General features: G+C 41.9%; 1 protein-coding gene across 4 annotated transcripts; it reads left to right on the top strand.

Moving 5' to 3' along the window:
• The first annotated feature begins 1,400 nt into the window (after positions 1-1,400).
• On the top strand, positions 1,401-22,114 carry col1a1a (collagen, type I, alpha 1a). Of its 4 annotated transcripts, none has more exons than XM_016271890.1 (51): positions 1,401-1,629; positions 3,052-3,240; positions 3,582-3,604; positions 3,813-3,848; positions 4,656-4,748; positions 5,139-5,210; positions 5,613-5,657; positions 6,026-6,079; positions 6,582-6,635; positions 6,944-6,997; positions 7,115-7,168; positions 7,261-7,314; positions 7,401-7,445; positions 7,516-7,569; positions 7,878-7,922; positions 8,029-8,082; positions 12,147-12,245; positions 12,364-12,408; positions 12,558-12,656; positions 12,797-12,850; positions 13,019-13,126; positions 13,210-13,263; positions 13,423-13,521; positions 13,633-13,686; positions 13,898-13,996; positions 14,172-14,225; positions 14,329-14,382; positions 14,643-14,696; positions 14,797-14,850; positions 15,108-15,152; positions 15,266-15,364; positions 15,528-15,635; positions 15,762-15,869; positions 15,973-16,026; positions 16,125-16,178; positions 16,271-16,378; positions 16,521-16,574; positions 16,705-16,758; positions 16,869-17,030; positions 17,839-17,946; positions 18,153-18,260; positions 18,358-18,411; positions 18,512-18,619; positions 18,712-18,765; positions 18,873-18,980; positions 19,060-19,113; positions 19,282-19,389; positions 19,483-19,762; positions 19,884-20,074; positions 20,177-20,419; positions 20,751-22,114. In XM_016271890.1, exons 1-51 carry the CDS (start codon positions 1,548-1,550, stop codon positions 20,895-20,897), a joined length of 4,344 nt encoding a protein of 1,447 aa, XP_016127376.1. In that variant the 5' UTR covers positions 1,401-1,547; the 3' UTR covers positions 20,898-22,114. The 4 variants fall into 4 exon arrangements, with proteins under 4 accessions (XP_016127376.1, XP_016127375.1, XP_016127377.1 ...); XM_016271889.1 differs by lacking the exons at positions 12,147-12,245; positions 12,364-12,408; positions 12,558-12,656; ... (11 more) ...; positions 15,266-15,364; positions 15,528-15,635 and adding exons at positions 8,407-8,505; positions 8,624-8,668; positions 8,818-8,916; ... (11 more) ...; positions 11,526-11,624; positions 11,788-11,895; XM_016271892.1 differs by lacking the exons at positions 12,147-12,245; positions 12,364-12,408; positions 12,558-12,656; ... (11 more) ...; positions 15,266-15,364; positions 15,528-15,635 and adding exons at positions 8,407-8,505; positions 8,624-8,668; positions 8,818-8,916; ... (11 more) ...; positions 11,526-11,624; positions 11,788-11,895 and having other exon boundaries at positions 1,547-1,629; positions 3,052-3,244; positions 3,581-3,604.
• The last annotated feature ends 605 nt before the right edge of the window (positions 22,115-22,719 follow it).

The raw sequence follows: 22,719 nt of genomic DNA, 5'->3' as shown, positions 1-22,719 counted from the left end.
TGTGCCCATCCTGAAGGCCTATTTTCCATTATGCCTTAAGTCAAATTGCTTGGACCCTTCATTAGTGTGTGAATGGAGCACAAGTGCTTTCATCGCGACTGACCCTACGTGCACCTGAAAGCGATGAGGTGGCGTTCTCTCTCTCTCTCTCTCCCTCCCTCCCTTTCTCTCTAGACTCCTTTCATCTGCATTATTCTGAACGGAATAAGGAGGCAGACGCAGCTCTTGGATGAGACGCTGCTATGAAGATGAAAAGGGGGGAGCGTAAGCTCTGATTGGCCAGCTCCAGAGGTGCTCCAGAGGTGCTCCAGCTGCAGCCGCTCACAAGCCAAATCACTTTTTATGGCTCGTGCGTGCCGCGTATTAAGGATGTGCACCTTTAAAAGCGTTTTCCGTTTTTATAGTCTGAGCGAGGCCATATTTGTGTTTTTCTCTGTTCTATTAATATTACAAAGTGGCTTCTTTCACTGTAACAAAAATAAGCCCACTAAAATGAAGTTTAATTGCTGCCTTGAAGTTTTAAGTAAATTCGAAATGATGCCACGGTGACAGCCTGCAGTTATAAGTGCATGGGTTGGTTCGATCATGTAGAATTTAATTATCGATAAGTTGAAACTCGTGAAACTGAAAAACTATGCAATCCAGTGGGCCTATAAATGACAGAAATAATTGTGATAAGATAAAAGTGTGCCCATCCTGAAGGCCTATACGTTTCAAATATTCACCAAACACAACTACTTTTTTATAGAACAAATGCGAAATATTTGGCTAATAATTTCAAAAAGTGCGAATAATAATTATAAACCTAATTTGTCAAAACAATACATAGGCTACATACCTTTTAACGTTATTTAATACAAGATACATAACTTTTAACGTTATTTAATACAAGATACATAGATAGATAGATGTTCAGTAATTGGCTGCAGAAATCCACTAATGAAACATGACCTTCAAAGTATGTTATGGCATATTTAAAAAAAAAAAAAAACTGGATTCCGTCGGTATACAAAGTCTAAAAAAGAAAACGAAACGATAACAAGTTTAGTTCAGAAAGCACTGTGTCGTCCTCATCTCCAAATCCTCGTTTGAAGAAAGCAAGTCGTTGGGTCGAGAGGTCTTTCCAGAATTCAAGATTGAAACAAAAGTCCGGAGATATGCCCACAATACAGGTGGTCACCTTGACACACAACCTATAGCTTCACCAAAAAGAAGTTTTGAGAGCAAACCCTCACCTTTTTATTAAGAAATCAGGTTTCTTTAGATGTTCGCTCTGAAAACGTTGTGAAGACAGCCCCCCTGTCCGGTGAAGGAGGGACGCTATTCTATTAAACGTGAACATGCTTGAGATATCTGCTGCTCCCGGCGCCTCCCAGAAAGTTTGGGGTATAAAAGCCAGGACCTAGAGTTGGTTTAGGCAGTAGGGAGTTTCTGCTGGGGTCTGGATTGGAGTCACAGAAGACCGGACCCTACCGTGTATGATTGGAGTCTAAAGGAAAAAAAGAACTTCCCTCGCCTCAAAGAGTCTACATGTCTAATATTTAGACATGTTCAGCTTTGTGGATATTCGGTTGGCGCTGTTGCTCAGCGCAACGGTGCTTTTGGCAAGAGGACAAGGCGAGGACGATCGTAAGTATAATTTTCTACAACTTTTCAAGCTTTTGCTGGAGGTTGGTTTGTGCACATGTGAAGCAGTGAGGCTATTCTGTGATGCTGTAGAGATAAATGATTCTCTCAGGACTGAACTAGTTATACAAGCGTTTTCCTGTAGCCTTAAGCATAGATTTTGTTTTCCCCTGGAATGGGAGAAGAGAGTTGTTCAGTCTGGATGTGCATTAGACCCACTGGGCCTTTTCACGCTCTGCATGCGCGAGCCTTTGGAGACAAGTTGGCACAGGTTTGGAGACTCTCCTCCACGCGCAATTTGTTATCCTCAACAGCTGCTAAAAGAGAAAAGCAGACAGAGAGAGCAAATAGTCCATAACGTGCCTAGTACTTCTTTTAAATGGAAAAATGAACTGATATAAAATGTAGAACTTAAAACTTTAAGGGAAAAAGTTCAGATTTAAGTAATTTACTAGTGATATAATTGGCCAGTTGGGGGGGGGGGACAAGCAACTTAGAATAAAAATGTGCAATTCCAACAAAAGAAAAAACAAATATGGATATGGGCGACATCGATTAAAAAAGTTTTCCCCAAACCAAAAAAAGAGCGAGAGCGCGATGATCTCATTCTTGGATGAGCACGTTTCCAAACTGGATAGTTAAGTCTGCTAACTAAATTAAAACCAGACTACTTGAGACATGCACCTAGTTTAAATGTAAGGTTTACTTTTAATTAATATTCCAGACCCGTAATTTTACCTGTTGAAGAGCTCAAGTATTTCAAGCAGTCTCACAGCGCCACTTGGTGGTTAAATATGCAATGACATCCTATTTTGACAACCCCCCCATTACCCCCACCCCATGCCTTTCACTTTTCCCCCCTCTGTTATGATGATTGAAAACACATGCGGACCCTGCAGACTTTCCACTGAAGGAAAACGTTAGTCGTTGCCAAGCCGACAGTTTTCAATTACATCATGATGGACGGTCAGCTTCAGCAGACGTGGACGTGGACATTTTCACTCAAGCCTTTTCCTCTGAATAATGCAATCTTGGCATAACGGCACTGCGCCACCTAGGGGTGAATTTCAAACCAAACATTTCAAGCAGAAGTCAAGGTGTGCGTTTACTCGAGAAGAATCTGTTCCCACGTCTACGGGAAATGTTTACAAAACAAGATTCTCAAAAGATGGCCTCATTTCAGCAGATAGAACACCAAACCAGTCCCTTGTGAGATTGAAGAGATTTTGGCATTATTTATAGACGACAAAAAAGTGCCTTATAAGCATTTCCCACCTTCCGTCACCGATTTAACTTCATGCATACGTCCGCAAACAAGAAACAAACGGACCTACATTAGACATGAGCATCTTGTATTCTATGACATACTCAAATACTATTTCTGCTTTCATGCTCATGCAACTATTTCACTCGTTATTCCCGTAGGCACAGGCGGCAGCTGCACATTGGACGGCCAGGTCTACAATGACAGGGACGTTTGGAAACCAGAGCCATGCCAAATCTGCGTGTGCGACAGCGGCACCGTTATGTGCGACGAGGTGATCTGCGAGGACACAACCGACTGCTCCAACCCAGTGATTCCCCACGACGAGTGCTGCCCCGTCTGCCCAGACGGTACGACGCCCCGATTTTTCTTACCTTGGGCAAACAGAACCACCCCACATCCCTTCATTTAAAATGTCAGGGGGAAAATGCATATGGAGCCACAACTTTCACTCCCCATTGGATTTTTAAATGTGATCTTCAAGCTTCTGGCCTTATGGTCACTCACTGGATTAATTTGTGGTTTTGCTCTAGTAGGCCTAAATCAGGTGCCTCAAATCTAATTGGGGAAAACCACAGACTCAATTGTTATCATTTTAGTGCTAAACGTTTACAAACCAAAAGAGGCATCTGATTATTTTCTATTTTTATATGGTTTTAATTTTTGTTTTCATTTTTCCTCAATTTCATAGAATTCCTGGAGCCCAGTGTTGAGGTAAATGTTGTTTTACCTTTATCTGCTTATATTTCTTCAAATAAGTTTTCAGTTCATTGTTTCATAGAAGGATCTTTATAAATGGCCTATATGAATGAGCATACCATACTCAAGGCCTCATTTGAACTCATTTGAAGCTAGTTATTTTGCTACCTTTCTGGGAAAACAAATCCTTATAAATGCTTTTGTGTTCATTATTCTCTCTTAGGGACCAAGAGGCCCTGCTGGTGATAAGGGTGAAAGGGTAGGTTTCTATTTCCCTATTTTTATGCATTTGTTTATTGCTTAATAAAGGGTTTTGTTTAGTTGCTGAACATCTTGAAGTTCTTGGAGAACAAAAAACATTCATTTAAATCAGCAGTCAACCATCTGAATAAAACTTTACATGTTATTTTCCTTATAAGTTACTTATAAATTAGTTTTTATAGCTTACCTGATCTTTAGTTGGATTTCTTGATTTTTATATTTGTGTGTGTGTGTGTGTGTGTATATATATATATACATAATAATTTTCATTATATATATTAATCATGTTAAATATGTATTATTAAATTAAATAGAATTATACATATATCCATATATATTTTGTTATATATACACACACACACACACACAGACAAATGTAAATTGAGGCAAAACTCATAAGTACTAAAACAAATGTAATAACACAGAAAGTTCAGCAGCATTACTGATATGCATTAATTCTGACATGTTTTCATAACAAAAAAAAATTACAAAAATATTACTTGCTACATGAAGATGCTGCTGGCTTATTTTGTCTTATTTTATGGTATTTGTGGTGCTTTGTACACTTGTGATGCGAGAGATGTTTTAATCTGTATTTAATATAAAAAGACAACAGAATTATATATCAGCCCACCACTTTGCGCTAATTATACCTCTACAAAAAACTGACCTATAGATGTGGTGCATCATTTTGAACTGTAAAGGCTTTGATGTGAACTGCTCTGAGTGTACAAACCTGTCTGTACCATAGTGTTGCATCTGCCTCATTCACTTAAATCCTAATTTTCCTTTCCCTTGATCTCAGGGTCTTCCTGGCCCTCCCGGCAATGACGGAATCCCTGGACAGCCTGGTCTTCCTGGGCCCCCAGGCCCCCCTGGACCTCCTGGACTTGGTGGAGTAAGTATCTCACCCTAAAGAGGGAAAATACTAGTTTTCTCCAACAGAGAGGTGAAAGGTGTAACTTAGAAGTGCCTTTAGGCCAAGTGCAACATTTCAGGATTTGTTCTAGGCCATCATTTGAAATCAGATCACATTTAAAAGACCTATAGGTCACAGGGCTGACACATTTCAGCACCATTTAAGTGGACAGCACCCTCAGGGCAATAGCCACAGATGCACTCAGGCATGCAAAGCTTGTGATTAAGCTCAAGATAAGCCTGAGCATGAGATAAGTTCAGTTAAGTTTCTTCCTGTCCTATGCTGAGATGAGCAGAGATTTTTCTGAGGGCCTCTCCTCTCATCTTTTGACTGACAAGGTATTTGCTTTTTCTCCTTGTCCCTCCACAGAACTTTTCTCCTCAGATGTCTGGTGGATTTGATGAGAAATCCGGAGGAGCAATGGCCGTCCCAGGCCCCATGGTAAAAATGAACATATGCTAACATACACATGCCTATACATGCATGCACATAGAGTACACATGCGTCCTGCAAATCTCTGAGTGATGCAAATATAAGTTCAATAGATGCATATACACTTCTTTGTCTCTCTATATAATCACCGTTCAGCTCTTTATTAACAGACAGCATCATATCAGCTGCTGAACTACAAACACATGCTTAGTATATTTTTAATCTATGGCATACAGGCATATGAAGGTCTGTAGCATGTAACTTTAAACAAAATGTCCCATGAATACATACACACACACACACACACACACACATATATATATATATATATATATATATATATATATATATATATCAGTTACTACTTTGTCAGGCTAACTTACAGTATCTCCTTTGCCTCTTTTTTTACAGGGACCTATGGGCCCCCGTGGACTCCCTGGAACTCCTGGATCTGCTGTGAGTACTCCCAAACAGAAAATTTAAACACATATTTTAAACCAGCTGCATATTGGATTTGTAGCTTATTTTAGCTTAAATAAAGCTAAAAACAAGATAATATTGTAAGACAAATATACACCATGCAGTTGGAGATAAATATACACAGTACAGTTGTAGCATTTTTCTTAAAACCCATTTTCAAAAATGTATTATTTTCAAATTCATTACTGATTTTATGACTGCTATTTGCAACCCGGGATTAGATCCACCCAGGAAGTCAAAATGAGCTACTACCTATTTCCTCAAGGCTTATTTTAACATTTAATAGCACTGTGTTCCTTAGGCTTGTGCCTCTTATAATTTGTGCCCTTTGTCCTCCTCTACAGGGACCCCAAGGATTTACTGGTCCCCCTGGTGAGCCTGGTGAGGCTGGTTCTCCTGTGAGTATCTAAACAAATCACCTCTGCACTCATCAACACACAGCTTTTTCTTAGCAAATAGCATAAATAACAAAAAACCTGATTGTATGTCCTCTACTGACTTTTTAAGAAGAGTTAGCAGTTAAACCCTAGAAACCCTTGCTTACATGTACCCAAATGAATATTACTCTCACATACTTACATATGTGACTCCAGTTTGACTCATTTGGGTCAAATGTGGTCAAAAGGGTACAGGGTTCATGAATCTTCAGCCACCTAGATTTTTTTTCCCCACTGAGTGGATGCATGACTTCCAGTCTGTGCATATATATAACAGAGGTCTCTTACTGGCAAGCAAAAAGTCATTTTAGTCGATATTTCACTTTTTTTTCTTCTGGATAATTCACACCGCCAAAGTGTGACTCACTCATGCCGCCACAATGTGAAACACATAAATACACTCACATGGACACAAATGTTTTTTCCTAACCTAGATTTTTTTTCTGCTGCTTTCCTGGTTTAGGGTCCAATGGGTCCCCGTGGTTCAGCTGGTCCCCCTGGAAAGAATGGAGAGGATGTAAGTTATCTACACAACCACAACATTTTAGTTTAAGAAGATATAAGGAGATTTTAAAAGACAAAAACTTTATTAGTTTACTTCAATTATAGTGCTGTAAAATGCTTCAACTAAGATTTCAGGAAACCAAGCATTGTATTTATCAATGTCAAACAGAAACGGATAAAGAGACATTAGGAAACCGTGACAGTGAAATAGCAAACATTTCTCATAATTCAGTCTAAAAAGACTTTAGGGTTTAAACAATGCCTCATTATTTTCATTCAGTTTGTTTCTCTTTTCTCATCTGTTTTTCTCTGACTCTGTAGGGTGAGTCTGGCAAACCCGGTCGCCCTGGTGAGCGCGGACCCTCTGGCGCACAGGTGAGTGTTGCCAAAAGGACTCTTAACAGGATTTCTTATAATTGCATTCTATTAGTCAGTAGCATTGTAGTGTATGAGAAAGAGAATTGGTTGTAACATCTTTCTTATTCTATCTAGGGTGCTCGTGGATTCCCCGGAACCCCTGGACTTCCAGGCATCAAGGGACACAGAGTGAGTTATCTAGGAAGTGATTCCTCTTGCTTGATGAATATCAACTTATGTCCACATTACTCAAATCTTTATGTGCATCCTCTGCACCTCAGGGATTCAGCGGTCTAGATGGAGCTAAGGGAGATACTGGCCCTGCTGGACCTAAGGTGAAATCAGAATTAAAATCAATATCACACTTTAAACCTGAAGTTCAAAGTAAGCAGACCACTTAACATGCTGCTTTACCCATTAGGGTGAGCCTGGTGCCCCTGGTGAGAACGGAACTCCTGGAGCTATGGTAAGAAATTTCATGAATTGTCCCATACTGTACATTTGTAGTTCTTTTCTAATGTAACACTGTTTCCCAGGGTCCTCGTGGTCTGCCTGGCGAGAGAGGCCGCTCTGGTCCTCCTGGTGCTGCTGTAAGTAACCTTATAAGCATAAACTTTACTAATGTTGCAATATATGACTTATGTCGCAGTATTATATGTTATTTTTAGATGCGACTGTGTACTTTGCAAACAAAGGACAGACATGTATATTGAGCATTTCATGATAGCTTAACATCATTCTGGAAAGACATACTGCGCTTTTTGAATCATTTTAAATGGGTTGAGATCATCCCTCAAACATAAAACACAGCATTTGCCTAAATCCTGTCCTCTGCAGTGCACAGATTAATATTAATAATGAATAAGTTCCAAATAATAATGATTTCTCAATTTTTCAGGGTGCTCGTGGTAACGATGGTGCCGCCGGAGCTGCTGGTCCTCCTGTAAGTAGCCTTTTTTTTTCTTTTTTTTTTTAAATATGAGTAATGAAATATGAGTAAAAAGGATAACTTAAGCTAACTATCATTTATTTTCTCTCTCTATTTTTAGGGCCCAACTGGCCCTGCTGGTCCCCCAGGGTTCCCTGGTGGCCCTGGATCTAAGGTAAAAAAAATACTCTCATTTGTTCTCATGATTACACGTTCAAATTCCAAATCAAACCAAACAGGAGCTAGAGTACCACAAGGTGGTACTGTAATTGGGCTGATGGAGCCAGATGTTCTTGGCAGCTGTCAGTCATCTCAATTATGTAGGCCAATAATTAATGCCTAGTAAATGTGTTAGTAGGTCAAAGCTGACAAACAAACTTCTCCTCTAGCATCATAGAAATACACAACACTGCATTTACATTGAGGGTTGAGATGACCCTTGTGGCACTTCATAGGTGTTATGTTGACCCATCTCACTCTTACACTTTGCTTTCTCCAGGGAGAGGTTGGTGCTCAGGGAACTCGTGGTGCAGAGGGACCCCAGGGAGCCCGTGGTGAGCCTGGTAATCCTGGACCTGCTGGTGCTGCTGGACCCGCTGTGAGTGAATCTTTTTATATATTACATTATCTAAATGTTTTAATCTTAAGTCTTAAATTTCAATTATTTGCACACTTCAGTTGACCACCTTGTCCATTTTGCATTCCTTCTGCTGTAGGGTAACAATGGAGCTGATGGTGCCCCTGGTCTTAAGGGTGCTCCTGTAAGTATTGTCTTAATCTTTATCAACAAATGCTCTTCTTCTTGATAAAAGTTCATATTTAGGTCAAAATATTTCCTCTTCCTGAATTAGAACATTGGTGTTAGTAAATTAACAGCCACATATTTGTTTCTCTCTGCTGCCACCTGCAGGGCGCTCCTGGTATTGCTGGTGCTCCTGGTTTCCCTGGACCACGTGGTCCTTCTGGGGCTGCTGGAGCTGCTGGTGCCCCTGGCCCTAAGGGTAACACTGTAAGTGTCCATTTCTTCTCAGATCATGAGCTACATTTTTTACACAAAATATGAATTATTTTACACATTTACTTTTTTGTTTTTTTAAAGAAAAGGCCATTCTGCCTATTTCTTCTTGACTATTTTTGTTCGATTTACAGGGTGAGTTCGGTGCCTCTGGTGCCAAAGGAGAGGCTGGTGCTAAGGGAGAGGCTGTAAGTATAAACTTCACTTATCAATCTTATCATGCAAATTTTGGTAAAACATTCTACAGCTTTGCAAAAAAAAAATCATTTCCCTAGTACTGATTTTTCATAAAGCAAGTCTGCTGTTGACTTTTACAATCATTTCTAACTATCTTCTATTTCTGTGTGCTTACCCAGGGTGCCCAAGGAGTTCAGGGTCCCCCTGGCCCCCCTGGTGAGGAAGGCAAGAGAGGAGCTCGTGGTGAGCCCGGTTCTGCCGGTGTACGCGGATCCCCTGGTGAACGTGTATGTACCCACATCAAACCTCTCAGTTTGTAAGAACCTTAAAAGTGGCCCTGACCATAACAGTTACACACCTCTTTGTGCAGGGTGCTCCTGGTGGTCGTGGTTTCCCTGGTGCTGATGGATCTTCAGGTCCTAAGGTGAGTCTACAAAAGATATAAAACATTCTTTTTAAGTTAGCAATTAAGCAGAACATTTGTGCAAAATCTGTTTAGGGTATTATCGTATTCATACCCCATATTTCACCAATGGTAAATAGTGATCATGATAAATGCAACACTCCCTGATCTTAATAACAGGGTGCCACTGGTGAGCGTGGAGGCCCTGGAGTTGTTGGACCTAAAGGTGCCACTGGTGAGCCTGGTCGCAATGGTGAACCTGGTATGCCAGGATCCAAGGTGAGAATGCTGATATCAGCAGGAATGCTATACGTCGTTTGGTTGTATTGTTTGTGTATTAATATGCCAGTGAGTACTGTTTGACCCCCTCTATCTTAATTTTCATAACAGGGTATGACTGGTAGCCCTGGCAGCCCTGGACCTGATGGAAAGACCGGATCTTCTGTGAGTGCCCACACAATTCTCCATAATATCACAACAAACCATCAGCTCCACATTCACTCTATTCCCATACTGTACAAAATAATATCCATGAAAACTCTTGCTGAGATGTTTAATTACAGCACAGTCAAAAATGCACACACTGCATACCCAGAGATTCATACAGGGTGGGTAAGGATCAAACTCACAGGTCTTGTTGTTTCATTTTTGACAGGGTGCTCCTGGACAAGATGGCCGCCCTGGACCACCTGGCCCCGTTGGAGCCAGAGGTCAGCCTGGTGTCATGGGATTCCCTGGACCTAAGGGTGGTGCTGTGAGTGATCCTTATTCTCTTTAAAAAGTCAATATGCTCACTGTATAGCCAAATTGCAGACAATCAGGCCTTGATAGTTTCTTTTCTATGTAAAAGAAACTTTTGAGGTCAGATTCAATGTGTAATTGTTACTAAACACTTTCTAAATTTGATGTTTACTTCTGCCCCTGTACAGGGTGAGGCTGGCAAACCCGGTGAGAGAGGTGTGATGGGTGCTATTGGTGCCACTGTAAGTAGCTATAGCCTTTGTTTTCCACACCTCAGTCAAGCTTGTTTGGTTCATAGTGTTGAAGTACGTTGCTTATTCTATTGTGTTTTGTATTGAACTATAGGGTGCTCCCGGTAAGGATGGTGATGTTGGTGCCCCTGGTGCCTCTGGACCTGCTGTAAGTAGCACTTCAGGATCCCATGAGGCATTTGCCATATGGTTTCTTGTCATTTAATGTTATTTGAGTCTCATTTAAAACAGCGTTCCTGCTAATCCATCATACAAACTGTTTCAAAATGTTTATATATTGGCCAGCATTAAAATACATCTTCAGCTTCAATCTACTACATTATAAGAATGCTCTCTATAACATTGAAATATAGTTACTCTAATGAACCACTTTGGCTATAGTGCCTCATGATATTTTTTTATGAATAGGGGCCTGCTGGTGAGAGAGGTGAACAGGGACCTGCTGGTCCTCCTGGATTCCAGGTGAGTGAGTTTCTCATCTTACTCAACCCAAAGCACGATATTTTTGTTATAGGCATTTACATTGGTGTGCTCATCTCTTTGTTGTGTATCTGAATGACAGGGTCTGTCAGGACCTCAGGGTGCTACTGGTGAGCCTGGCAAATCTGGTGAGCAGGTAAGTTGCTAGCCAGTGTGTTGATATGAAACTGCCGTTTATTTTGTATAAACTTAAGGCTGTGAACTTTTAGTTTTTTATAAAATAATTAGAAGGGATTTATGGGGATCAATGCTTGCAAGGATACTTACGCTTAAAGGACATTTAAGCATGGAGTTTGGGCTATGGGCGACAGTAATTAAGTCCCTCAGAAACCCTCATTAGAAATAAAAGGCCTGGTGATACAATACTAATTTGCGTTCTTTGGTGTATTACAGGGTCTTCCTGGAGAGGCTGGAGCTTCTGGACCTGCTGGATCCAGAGTGAGTATCTACAGCATGATCGCCAAATGGCATATAGTCCATAAAGCTGACTGTAGTTCTAGATATATTAGATGGACAAGAACTGAAGGTACCTCTCTGTACTTTCTACCCAGGGTGACAGAGGATTCCCTGGTGAGCGTGGTGCCCCTGGCTCTGCTGGTCCTGCTGGTGCCCGTGGTTCTCCTGGTGCAGCTGGTAACGATGGTGCCAAGGTGAGTCTCACCTGTCCTTGATGTTATACCACACATTTACAGCGATTGGCTAAGCAAAATCTGAAGGATACTCTTCAATGTGAATCAAACTCCTGAAGTGTACGATAGCACAGTACTGATGAATATGTATTAACATTAAGATGACCTTTTCTGGCTTCCTTAGGGTGATGCTGGTGCCCCAGGTGCCCCTGGCTCTCAGGGTCCTCCCGGACTTCAAGGAATGCCTGGCGATCGTGGTGCTGCTGGTCTGCCAGGTCTTAAGGGTGACAGAGTGAGTACTAATGATGCACTTTTCTGAACTTTCATGACAAAAAAAATCAGTACTAATGCACAGCAAACTGAGCAACTGAACTGAATAATGCAAACTCTCAAAACTCATGATAATCTCTTATCCCAGGGTGACCAAGGTGCGCATCATAGAAATACACAACACTGCATTTACATTGAGGGTTGAGATGACCCTTGTGGCACTTCATAGGTGTTATGTTGACCCATCTCACTCTTACACTTTGCTTTCTCCAGGGAGAGGTTGGTGCTCAGGGAACTCGTGGTGCAGAGGGACCCCAGGGAACCCGTGGTGAGCCTGGTAACCCTGGACCTGCTGGTGCTGCTGGACCCGCTGTGAGTGAATCTTTTTATATATTACATTATCTAAATGTTTTAATCTTAAGTCTTAAATTTCAATTATTTGCACACTTCAGTTGACCACCTTGTCCATTTTGCATTCCTTCTGCTGTAGGGTAACAATGGAGCTGATGGTGCCCCTGGTCTTAAGGGTGCTCCTGTAAGTATTGTCTTAATCTTTATCAACAAATGCTCTTCTTCTTGATAAAAGTTCATATTTAGGTCAAAATATTTCCTCTTCCTGAATTAGAACATTGGTGTTAGTAAATTAACAGCCACATATTTGTTTCTCTCTGCTGCCACCTGCAGGGCGCTCCTGGTATTGCTGGTGCTCCTGGTTTCCCTGGACCACGTGGTCCTTCTGGGGCTGCTGGAGCTGCTGGTGCCCCTGGCCCTAAGGGTAACACTGTAAGTGTCCATTTCTTCTCAGATCATGAGCTACATTTTTTACACAAAATATGAATTATTTTACACATTTACTTTTTTGTTTTTTTAAAGAAAAGGCCATTCTGCCTATTTCTTCTTGACTATTTTTGTTCGATTTACAGGGTGAGTTCGGTGCCTCTGGTGCCAAAGGAGAGGCTGGTGCTAAGGGAGAGGCTGTAAGTATAAACTTCACTTATCAATCTTATCATGCAAATTTTGGTAAAACATTCTACAGCTTTGCAAAAAAAAAATCATTTCCCTAGTACTGATTTTTCATAAAGCAAGTCTGCTGTTGACTTTTACAATCATTTCTAACTATCTTCTATTTCTGTGTGCTTACCCAGGGTGCCCAAGGAGTTCAGGGTCCCCCTGGCCCCCCTGGTGAGGAAGGCAAGAGAGGAGCTCGTGGTGAGCCAGGTTCTGCCGGTACCCGCGGACCCCCTGGTGAACGTGTATGTACCCACATCAAACCTCTCAGTTTGTAAGAACCTTAAAAGTGGCCCTGACCATAACAGTTACACACCTCTTTGTGCAGGGTGCTCCTGGTGGTCGTGGTTTCCCTGGTGCTGATGGATCTTCAGGTCCTAAGGTGAGTCTACAAAAGATATAAAACATTCTTTTTAAGTTAGCAATTAAGCAGAACATTTGTGCAAAATCTGTTTAGGGTATTATCGTATTCATACCCCATATTTCACCAATGGTAAATAGTGATCATGATAAATGCAACACTCCCTGATCTTAATAACAGGGTGCCACTGGTGAGCGTGGAGGCCCTGGAGTTGTTGGACCTAAAGGTGCCACTGGTGAGCCTGGTCGCAATGGTGAACCTGGTATGCCAGGATCCAAGGTGAGAATGCTGATATCAGCAGGAATGCTATACGTCGTTTGGTTGTATTGTTTGTGTATTAATATGCCAGTGAGTACTGTTTGACCCCCTCTATCTTAATTTTCATAACAGGGTATGACTGGTAGCCCTGGCAGCCCTGGACCTGATGGAAAGACCGGATCTTCTGTGAGTGCCCACACAATTCTCCATAATATCACAACAAACCATCAGCTCCACATTCACTCTATTCCCATACTGTACAAAATAATATCCATGAAAACTCTTGCTGAGATGTTTAATTACAGCACAGTCAAAAATGCACACACTGCATACCCAGAGATTCATACAGGGTGGGTAAGGATCAAACTCACAGGTCTTGTTGTTTCATTTTTGACAGGGTGCTCCTGGACAAGATGGCCGCCCTGGACCACCTGGCCCCGTTGGAGCCAGAGGTCAGCCTGGTGTCATGGGATTCCCTGGACCTAAGGGTGGTGCTGTGAGTGATCCTTATTCTCTTTAAAAAGTCAATATGCTCACTGTATAGCCAAATTGCAGACAATCAGGCCTTGATAGTTTCTTTTCTATGTAAAAGAAACTTTTGAGGTCAGATTCAATGTGTAATTGTTACTAAACACTTTCTAAATTTGATGTTTACTTCTGCCCCTGTACAGGGTGAGGCTGGCAAACCCGGTGAGAGAGGTGTGATGGGTGCTATTGGTGCCACTGTAAGTAGCTATAGCCTTTGTTTTCCACACCTCAGTCAAGCTTGTTTGGTTCATAGTGTTGAAGTACGTTGCTTATTCTATTGTGTTTTGTATTGAACTATAGGGTGCTCCCGGTAAGGATGGTGATGTTGGTGCCCCTGGTGCCTCTGGACCTGCTGTAAGTAGCACTTCAGGATCCCATGAGGCATTTGCCATATGGTTTCTTGTCATTTAATGTTATTTGAGTCTCATTTAAAACAGCGTTCCTGCTAATCCATCATACAAACTGTTTCAAAATGTTTATATATTGGCCAGCATTAAAATACATCTTCAGCTTCAATCTACTACATTATAAGAATGCTCTCTATAACATTGAAATATAGTTACTCTAATGAACCACTTTGGCTATAGTGCCTCATGATATTTTTTTATGAATAGGGGCCTGCTGGTGAGAGAGGTGAACAGGGACCTGCTGGTCCTCCTGGATTCCAGGTGAGTGAGTTTCTCATCTTACTCAACCCAAAGCACGATATTTTTGTTATAGGCATTTACATTGGTGTGCTCATCTCTTTGTTGTGTATCTGAATGACAGGGTCTGTCAGGACCTCAGGGTGCTACTGGTGAGCCTGGCAAATCTGGTGAGCAGGTAAGTTGCTAGCCAGTGTGTTGATATGAAACTGCCGTTTATTTTGTATAAACTTAAGGCTGTGAACTTTTAGTTTTTTATAAAATAATTAGAAGGGATTTATGGGGATCAATGCTTGCAAGGATACTTACGCTTAAAGGACATTTAAGCATGGAGTTTGGGCTATGGGCGACAGTAATTAAGTCCCTCAGAAACCCTCATTAGAAATAAAAGGCCTGGTGATACAATACTAATTTGCGTTCTTTGGTGTATTACAGGGTCTTCCTGGAGAGGCTGGAGCTTCTGGACCTGCTGGATCCAGAGTGAGTATCTACAGCATGATCGCCAAATGGCATATAGTCCATAAAGCTGACTGTAGTTCTAGATATATTAGATGGACAAGAACTGAAGGTACCTCTCTGTACTTTCTACCCAGGGTGACAGAGGATTCCCTGGTGAGCGTGGTGCCCCTGGCTCTGCTGGTCCTGCTGGTGCCCGTGGTTCTCCTGGTGCAGCTGGTAACGATGGTGCCAAGGTGAGTCTCACCTGTCCTTGATGTTATACCACACATTTACAGCGATTGGCTAAGCAAAATCTGAAGGATACTCTTCAATGTGAATCAAACTCCTGAAGTGTACGATAGCACAGTACTGATGAATATGTATTAACATTAAGATGACCTTTTCTGGCTTCCTTAGGGTGATGCTGGTGCCCCAGGTGCCCCTGGCTCTCAGGGTCCTCCCGGACTTCAAGGAATGCCTGGCGATCGTGGTGCTGCTGGTCTGCCAGGTCTTAAGGGTGACAGAGTGAGTACTAATGATGCACTTTTCTGAACTTTCATGACAAAAAAAATCAGTACTAATGCACAGCAAACTGAGCAACTGAACTGAATAATGCAAACTCTCAAAACTCATGATAATCTCTTATCCCAGGGTGACCAAGGTGCCAAGGGTGTTGATGGTGCCCTTGGTAAAGATGGCATCCGTGGTATGACCGGACCAATTGGACCTCCTGGACCTGCTGGAGCTCCTGGTGACAAGGCGAGTGTCTTTTGAGCTAGATTCCATATATCCATAATGTATCGATCTCACAAAGTTGAAGAACATATTCAACCATGGTTCTATAATTTGTATTTTAACATAGGGAGAGACTGGTGCTCCTGGACTTGTTGGACCTAATGGTGCCCGTGGACCACCTGTAAGTATAATGCTTGACTTTTAGATAGACACATATGCTACATAAAATTGACCATTAAAATTATCTGATAGCATCACCTTTTCTTCAATTACAAATAGGGTGAGCGTGGAGAGACTGGTCCTTCTGGACCCGCTGGATTTGCTGGACCTCCTGTGAGTAACAAACTCTAGTATATATATCCTTATAAAATGTTTAACTATTACAGGACAGTTCTTATTTCAAACATCTAATTTCTGTCCAACAGGGTGCCGATGGTCTGCCTGGTGCTAAGGGAGAGTCTGGAGACAATGGTGCAAAGGGTGATGCTGGTGCTCCAGGACCTGCCGGAGCGACTGGTGCCCCCGGACCTCAGGTGTGATCATCTTCTGAGATAATCTTCTCACCCAAAACAGACTTGTGCTCTTTTAGGTTTATAACATTTGACCCACGTAGTCATAGTTTGTTTACTAATGTTGACACGCACATTATTAATCAAAATGATTTGTGCTATACAGGGTCCTGTTGGTGCTACTGGATCCAAGGGTGCCCGTGGTACTGCTGGTCCTCCAGTGAGTATGACTTCCTTAATTTGATATTTTTGGGTGTTCTGTTTGTACTTGCCAGAATTAAAAATTACATTAAGACACTTGTAAATGACATATTACAATTGAGCTAATCCATTTTTACATTTTTGTTAAGGGTGCTACTGGCTTCCCTGGTGCTGCTGGCCGAGTTGGACCTCCCGGCTCTGCTGTAAGAATCTCTACAACACTGATATAGATAGTACTAATTAATACATCAAAGTAGTAACAGTGATCCTCTTCCGTAATTAACAATGGTTCTCTAATTGCTTCTTGTATTAGGGAAACGCTGGACCCCCAGGACCTTCTGGAGTCCCTGGTAAAGAGGGCCAGAAAGGTAACCGTGGTGAGACTGGACCTGCTGGGCGCACTGGTGAAGTTGGTGCTGCTGGACCACCTGGTGCCCCTGGTGAGAAAGGAAATCCTGGAGCTGAGGGTCCTTCCGTAAGTCTTTCCTGCCAATCAATAACATCATTGCTTTATCTTCTGGCCTTGTCAAATACATGACCATAACCAGAGTATTTAGGAATCAAATGCAGTGTCTTGCAAAATTATTAGGATGTCTTAACCAGTTCTCTCAAATCCTCACGCTGGCAGTGTTATATATGCACAACATATTGCCTTTGGTCTCATCTGACCTCAAAATCTTTTCCAACATCGCAACTGGCCAAATGCGATGCCTGTTGGCAAACTGCAGACATGCTTTACTATAGTTCTTTTTGCATAGTGATCAGTAAACTCTGTATCTCCTTATTACTGGCCTCTCAGTTTCTTCTTCACAAGTCATCCGCACCAAAAAAGACAAGATGGTTTAAAAAAGATTTGGATATTTTTTTTCTCTCTTAATTTATGGATTTGTTTTGTTTTATGTGCTTTAGTCTTAATTTTCATAGTTATCTTACATCCAATTTATAACTTGAATAATTGTTCTTCAACTGTGAGTTTTCTGTCTACCACCAGTGGTAGTTATTTAATTGATTATTAGTAGAGTCCAATTCTAAGACCACTGTGTGCTTGTTAGCACAACTGGTTGTCATAGTTCATTCTCTGCTAGAGGGAAATACAATTCATCCTCTATCTTCCTGTCCATGTCTGATGTCCATGTTAGTATAGATTGGTAGATATTTAGCTGTAACAATTTCTAGTTATAAAAACACACACTGTCTAATAAAGGCATAAGGAAATACAGATATTGTCTGTGATGTACCTCCTATTTAAAATCACTAATATTCCACTAATACTTTTCTTACAGGGCTCTGCTGGTATCCCTGGACCTCAAGGTATTGGTGGTCAGCGTGGTATTGTTGGTCTCCCTGGCCAGAGAGGCGAGCGTGGTTTCCCTGGTCTCGCCGGCCCATCTGTGAGTATTCTGGCTCTCTTGTTTTACTCTCTCTGATGTCTCAATTGAACACAAGAATTCCTCCACAGCACACAAATATCTCATGTATTTCCATACAATCATGGGCTATGTTTGTTTTATTCAGCTAGTATCTACTTTCAAGTGTTTATCTTGATGGATCTTAAGCATCAATCAGCTTTCATTATTGTCTTCATCATGCCATTTAGGGAGAGCCTGGCAAACAAGGACCATCTGGTCCCTCTGGTGAGCGTGGACCTCCTGGACCCATGGGACCCCCTGGATTGGCTGGATCTCCTGGTGAGCCTGGTCGTGAGGTGAGGATGTACACCTATATACCAATACTTACCTACATAAATGAAACCATAAATATCATCCTGCCATGGTGACATTATGTAATTTGCTTTACATTAGGGTACTCCAGGTAATGAGGGCTCTGCTGGACGTGATGGTGCTTCTGGCCCCAAGGTGAGCTGCAGTGTTCATAGTTTCCCATACAAGTCAAACTCCTACACCACACATTAGGCTTTGTGACTGAGATTCTGTCCCTGTTGTGCTCCCAAAATAGGGTGACCGTGGTGAGACTGGCACTGCTGGCACCCCCGGTGCTCCTGGACCTTCTGGTTCTCCCGGACCCATTGGCCCTGCTGGAAAGACTGGTGATCGTGGAGAGTCTGTAAGTGTCCCATCTCTAATAAGGAAATGAACTGTTGATGGCTTAAAAAGCATGGGAGTATTGTAACTCATCTGTTTTTTTCTTCTTCTTAGGGTCCTGCTGGTCCTGCCGGTGCTGCTGGCCCTGCTGGTCCCCGTGGACCCGCTGTAAGTCCCGACTCAAACCTCAAAATAATTGCATAACCAGAGTCTATGTGTAGCTCCATCTGTGATACACACTGTATTGTCATCTGAGGTGTAATGTCTTTATCCAGGGACCCTCTGGAGCTCGTGGAGACAAGGGTGAGACTGGTGAGGCTGGTGAGAGAGGCATGAAGGGACACAGAGGATTTACAGGAATGCAGGGACCCCCAGGACCTTCTGTAAGTGACTCTATAAATCTCGAATATAATATCTGTAGCTTGAATACTGTTTTTAATTTTTTTTTATTCTTGTCCCTAGGGACCCTCTGGAGAGCCTGGACCTGCTGGATCTTCTGGAGCCGCTGGACCTAGAGTATGTATTATTATTATAGTAATTATTATAACATACATTTTGCTGCATATTTGTACTTCCATCATTTCTCTGCTTTGATCAAGAATTTGAAGCATATACACAGTGGCCTGAGTGTGTTTCGGAGATCATTCTGATTGGTTTTGGATGTTTTTGTTTTTGTATTAATAGGGCCCTGCTGGATCTGCTGGAGCCACTGGTAAGGATGGTATGAGCGGACTTCCTGGACCCATTGGACCTCCTGGACCCCGTGGTCGCAGTGGAGAAATTGGACCATCTGTGGGTGATTCTTTCCTTTTCTACATCACAGTGAATCCAGAAAACCAAATATACACTTTAACCCCACCATATTTGGTTTACTCTGTGGTATAGGGACCTCCTGGACTTCCCGGACTCCCTGGACCTCCTGGACCCTCTGGTGGTGGATTTGATATCGGCTTCATTGCCCAGCCACAGGAGAAGGCCCCTGATCCCTTCCGCTCATACCGTGCCGACGATGCCAATGTGATGCGCGACCGTGACCTCGAAGTTGACACCACCCTCAAGTCTCTGAGCCAACAGATTGAGAGCATCATCAGCCCAGATGGCACCAAGAAGAATCCTGCACGCACTTGCCGTGACCTGAAGATGTGCCACCCAGACTGGAAGAGTGGTACGTTCCCTTTCTCCAATGCATGACAATTTAAAATTCCTAAATTCGAAGGCATTTTACATTTCTCACCCTGCATTGCCATGCCTAGATTAATCCTGTTCCTCTCAAAAATAAAACACAGGCGAGTACTGGATTGACCCTGACCAGGGCTGCAACCAGGATGCCATCAAGGTCTACTGCAACATGGAAACTGGCGAGACCTGCGTCTACGCAGCTGAGTCCTCCATTCCCAAGAAGAACTGGTACACAAGCAAGAACATCAAGGAGAAGAAGCACGTCTGGTTCGGAGAGGCCATGACCGATGGCTTCCAGGTGAGGATGTCAACTAGGCCAAAAAGTATAACATGTTTTGTCCCCATATGTCTATTTATTATATTTGCTGATTTTCTCGTGCTTTCCTCTCAAAACCTACAGTTCGAGTATGGCAGCGAGGGCTCTAAGCCTGAGGATGTCAACATTCAGCTCACCTTCCTGCGCCTCATGTCCACTGAGGCCTCCCAGAATATCACATACCACTGCAAGAACAGCATTGCATACATGGACCAGGCTTCTGGCAACCTGAAGAAGGCTCTTCTGCTGCAGGGCTCCAATGAGATCGAGATCAGAGCAGAGGGCAACAGCCGCTTCACATACAGTGTCACTGAGGATGGTTGCACGGTGAGATCTCCATCTTTATCTTTTCTTGATGTGACCATCACACAGTCTTAATACAACAACAGTACAGTTCATTTGAATGTGGGAGCTAAAACAAGATAAACTGTTAAAATGACAGTTATTATCAAAGCATGACTTCAATGTGATTATTCATTTAGCAGTAGCTTGTATCTGAATTAACTTCCATATGAGAATAAAAGCAGAAAGATATTAATTCAAGGGAAAAAGCGATTACTAATTTATCAACGTAAATGTTTGCTATTATAGCAACGTAAGGAATGGTTTTGTATAGGCTCTAATTCTATCCCTGTTTTCCTTCTTTACATCTCTTCAGTCACACACCGGTGCGTGGGGCAAGACAGTCATCGACTACAAAACAACAAAAACATCCCGTCTGCCTATTATTGACATCGCCCCTATGGACGTTGGTGCACCTAATCAGGAATTTGGCATTGAAGTTGGCCCAGTCTGCTTCTTGTAAAAAAGAAATCTGGACTTGAGATTGTTTGTGTGCGTGTGTGTTTTTTTCTAGCAATCATCTCTCTAAAATCTTTTCTATGCATTAAAATCAAACCCTAGAATTCAATTTGGCTGTCCAAATGGTCCACTTGCTTAGACCTGCGCTTCAGAAGACAGTGGTTGTGTGTTATCAGGCTTTTTTTGGACCACTATTTTGTCACCACCCACACTGAGGATACCTTAGAAGACTCATTTGTTTCACTGGCAACAAGAAAATAATATATACTTATAAAGTGTAAAATCCCCCTGGAGTTTAAAGAAACATCATTGATGCAAGTGACTTTTTTTTCAACCACTGAGGAAGGACAATGAAAGAGCAAAACCAAATGCTTTGTACCATGTTCAGGTGTTAAATAAATCTGTAAAATGACATTTAAGTGTCTTTGTGTTATACCCATTAGGACCACCGGGTGCGGAATGCCAACGTTCCCCTCAAGAGTCACACAAAGTACATCTAGTAGAGACAGGGGTTCAACTTTGTTTTGATGTCTAATGGCTACCTCAAAAAAGAAACCTGCAATTCCCAGTGTTGACCAACACCAGGTCAGGATTTTACTTGGCAGAAGTATGGTTAAAGGATCAAGTGACAGCTGTAAAGGTGCTATTTCCTCATGAGGTCCTGTCAGCAAGAAATTCTAGAGTTTTGCTTTTTCTAAAAGTAATGTATTGTTCCTTGCTTTTGCTCACAGGGCCTTTGGTGCTAAAGAAATCCTAATATCTTGCTGCCCAGTTGTAACAGATGCCTCTCTTTCTGAAGTGTAAGCTAAGAGCCAGACAGCAGAGCTTTTGTTAAGAAGCAGTACTGTAGCTGTGATGCACGCAGTCTTTTCAAGTGTAGAATAAGCAGGTGGAGTCTGTTTTTATTTTCCAAACACTTTTGACACTTTTTGGTTGTTGCCTTTTGGTTTCTTTACAAAACATCCCCCCAATGTTGTCCAGTTGCTTCCAGCTACATCCCCACTTCTTTCCCATCCTTCAGAATTTTTGTTTTCACCCAGGTTTTTTTTAAAAAAGTGTAAAACAGGCAATCAAATAGAAAAGTCCTAAAATGATGAGAGAAGCACACCATAGGGGGGTTAAAACAAGAGGATCTGTACCTATTTTGTATATGTATAATAATTTGAGATGTTTTTAATTATTTTGAATGCTGAAATAAAGCATGTTAAGTGGTCGACCTTATGTTTTGTCAGAAGTGATCTTGACTCATCCCTGACTGCCCAATGGACTTGAATGAAGCACAGCTTGCACCTGTTACAGTTGTTTTGACTAAAAGGAAAGATTAAAGAAAATCTCAGAAATGTCTGATACTTTTTGGTGTTTTTTTTTTCCATGCTGTTGTTACAAAAGTAGTTTTTTATACCACTAAGCAAACTCTACTGAACAAGACATCCTTTGAGCAAAGTAATTTAAAGTTAGCATATGTTAGGAAAAACTGCATGTTCTGAAGCTTGCGTCTACTAACCTGGTGCAGCCTTGAGGTACTTGCAATGACAAAAAAAGTCTTTAAATTGTTGCACTCCCAGATGATGTGCATTATGCATTATTCCACTGATAATCCAAATGATCCATTGGTGAATGTCCAGATCAAGACTCATTGTGTTGGTTGATGCTCCAAACTCCACATCTGTTGAAATGATTGGTCATCCGAGCTGTCGAGTATAGTATAATCTGCAAGCAGACGATTCCTTTTGACTTGAATGCTGAGAGAGGTGTTGCTGTGAACATATTTGTTTTTAAATGTTTACAATTATCTAAAAGCAGAACTTTTTTTGTGGAGCTTCAAC

Source organism: Sinocyclocheilus grahami, unplaced genomic scaffold, assembly GCF_001515645.1.
Source record: "Sinocyclocheilus grahami isolate Dianchi unplaced genomic scaffold, SAMN03320097.WGS_v1.1 scaffold66.1, whole genome shotgun sequence".
Lineage (NCBI taxonomy): Eukaryota > Metazoa > Chordata > Actinopteri > Cypriniformes > Cyprinidae > Sinocyclocheilus > Sinocyclocheilus grahami.
The sequence above is the reverse complement of the archived record's forward strand: the minus strand, read 5'-3'. Positions and strand labels throughout refer to the sequence as shown.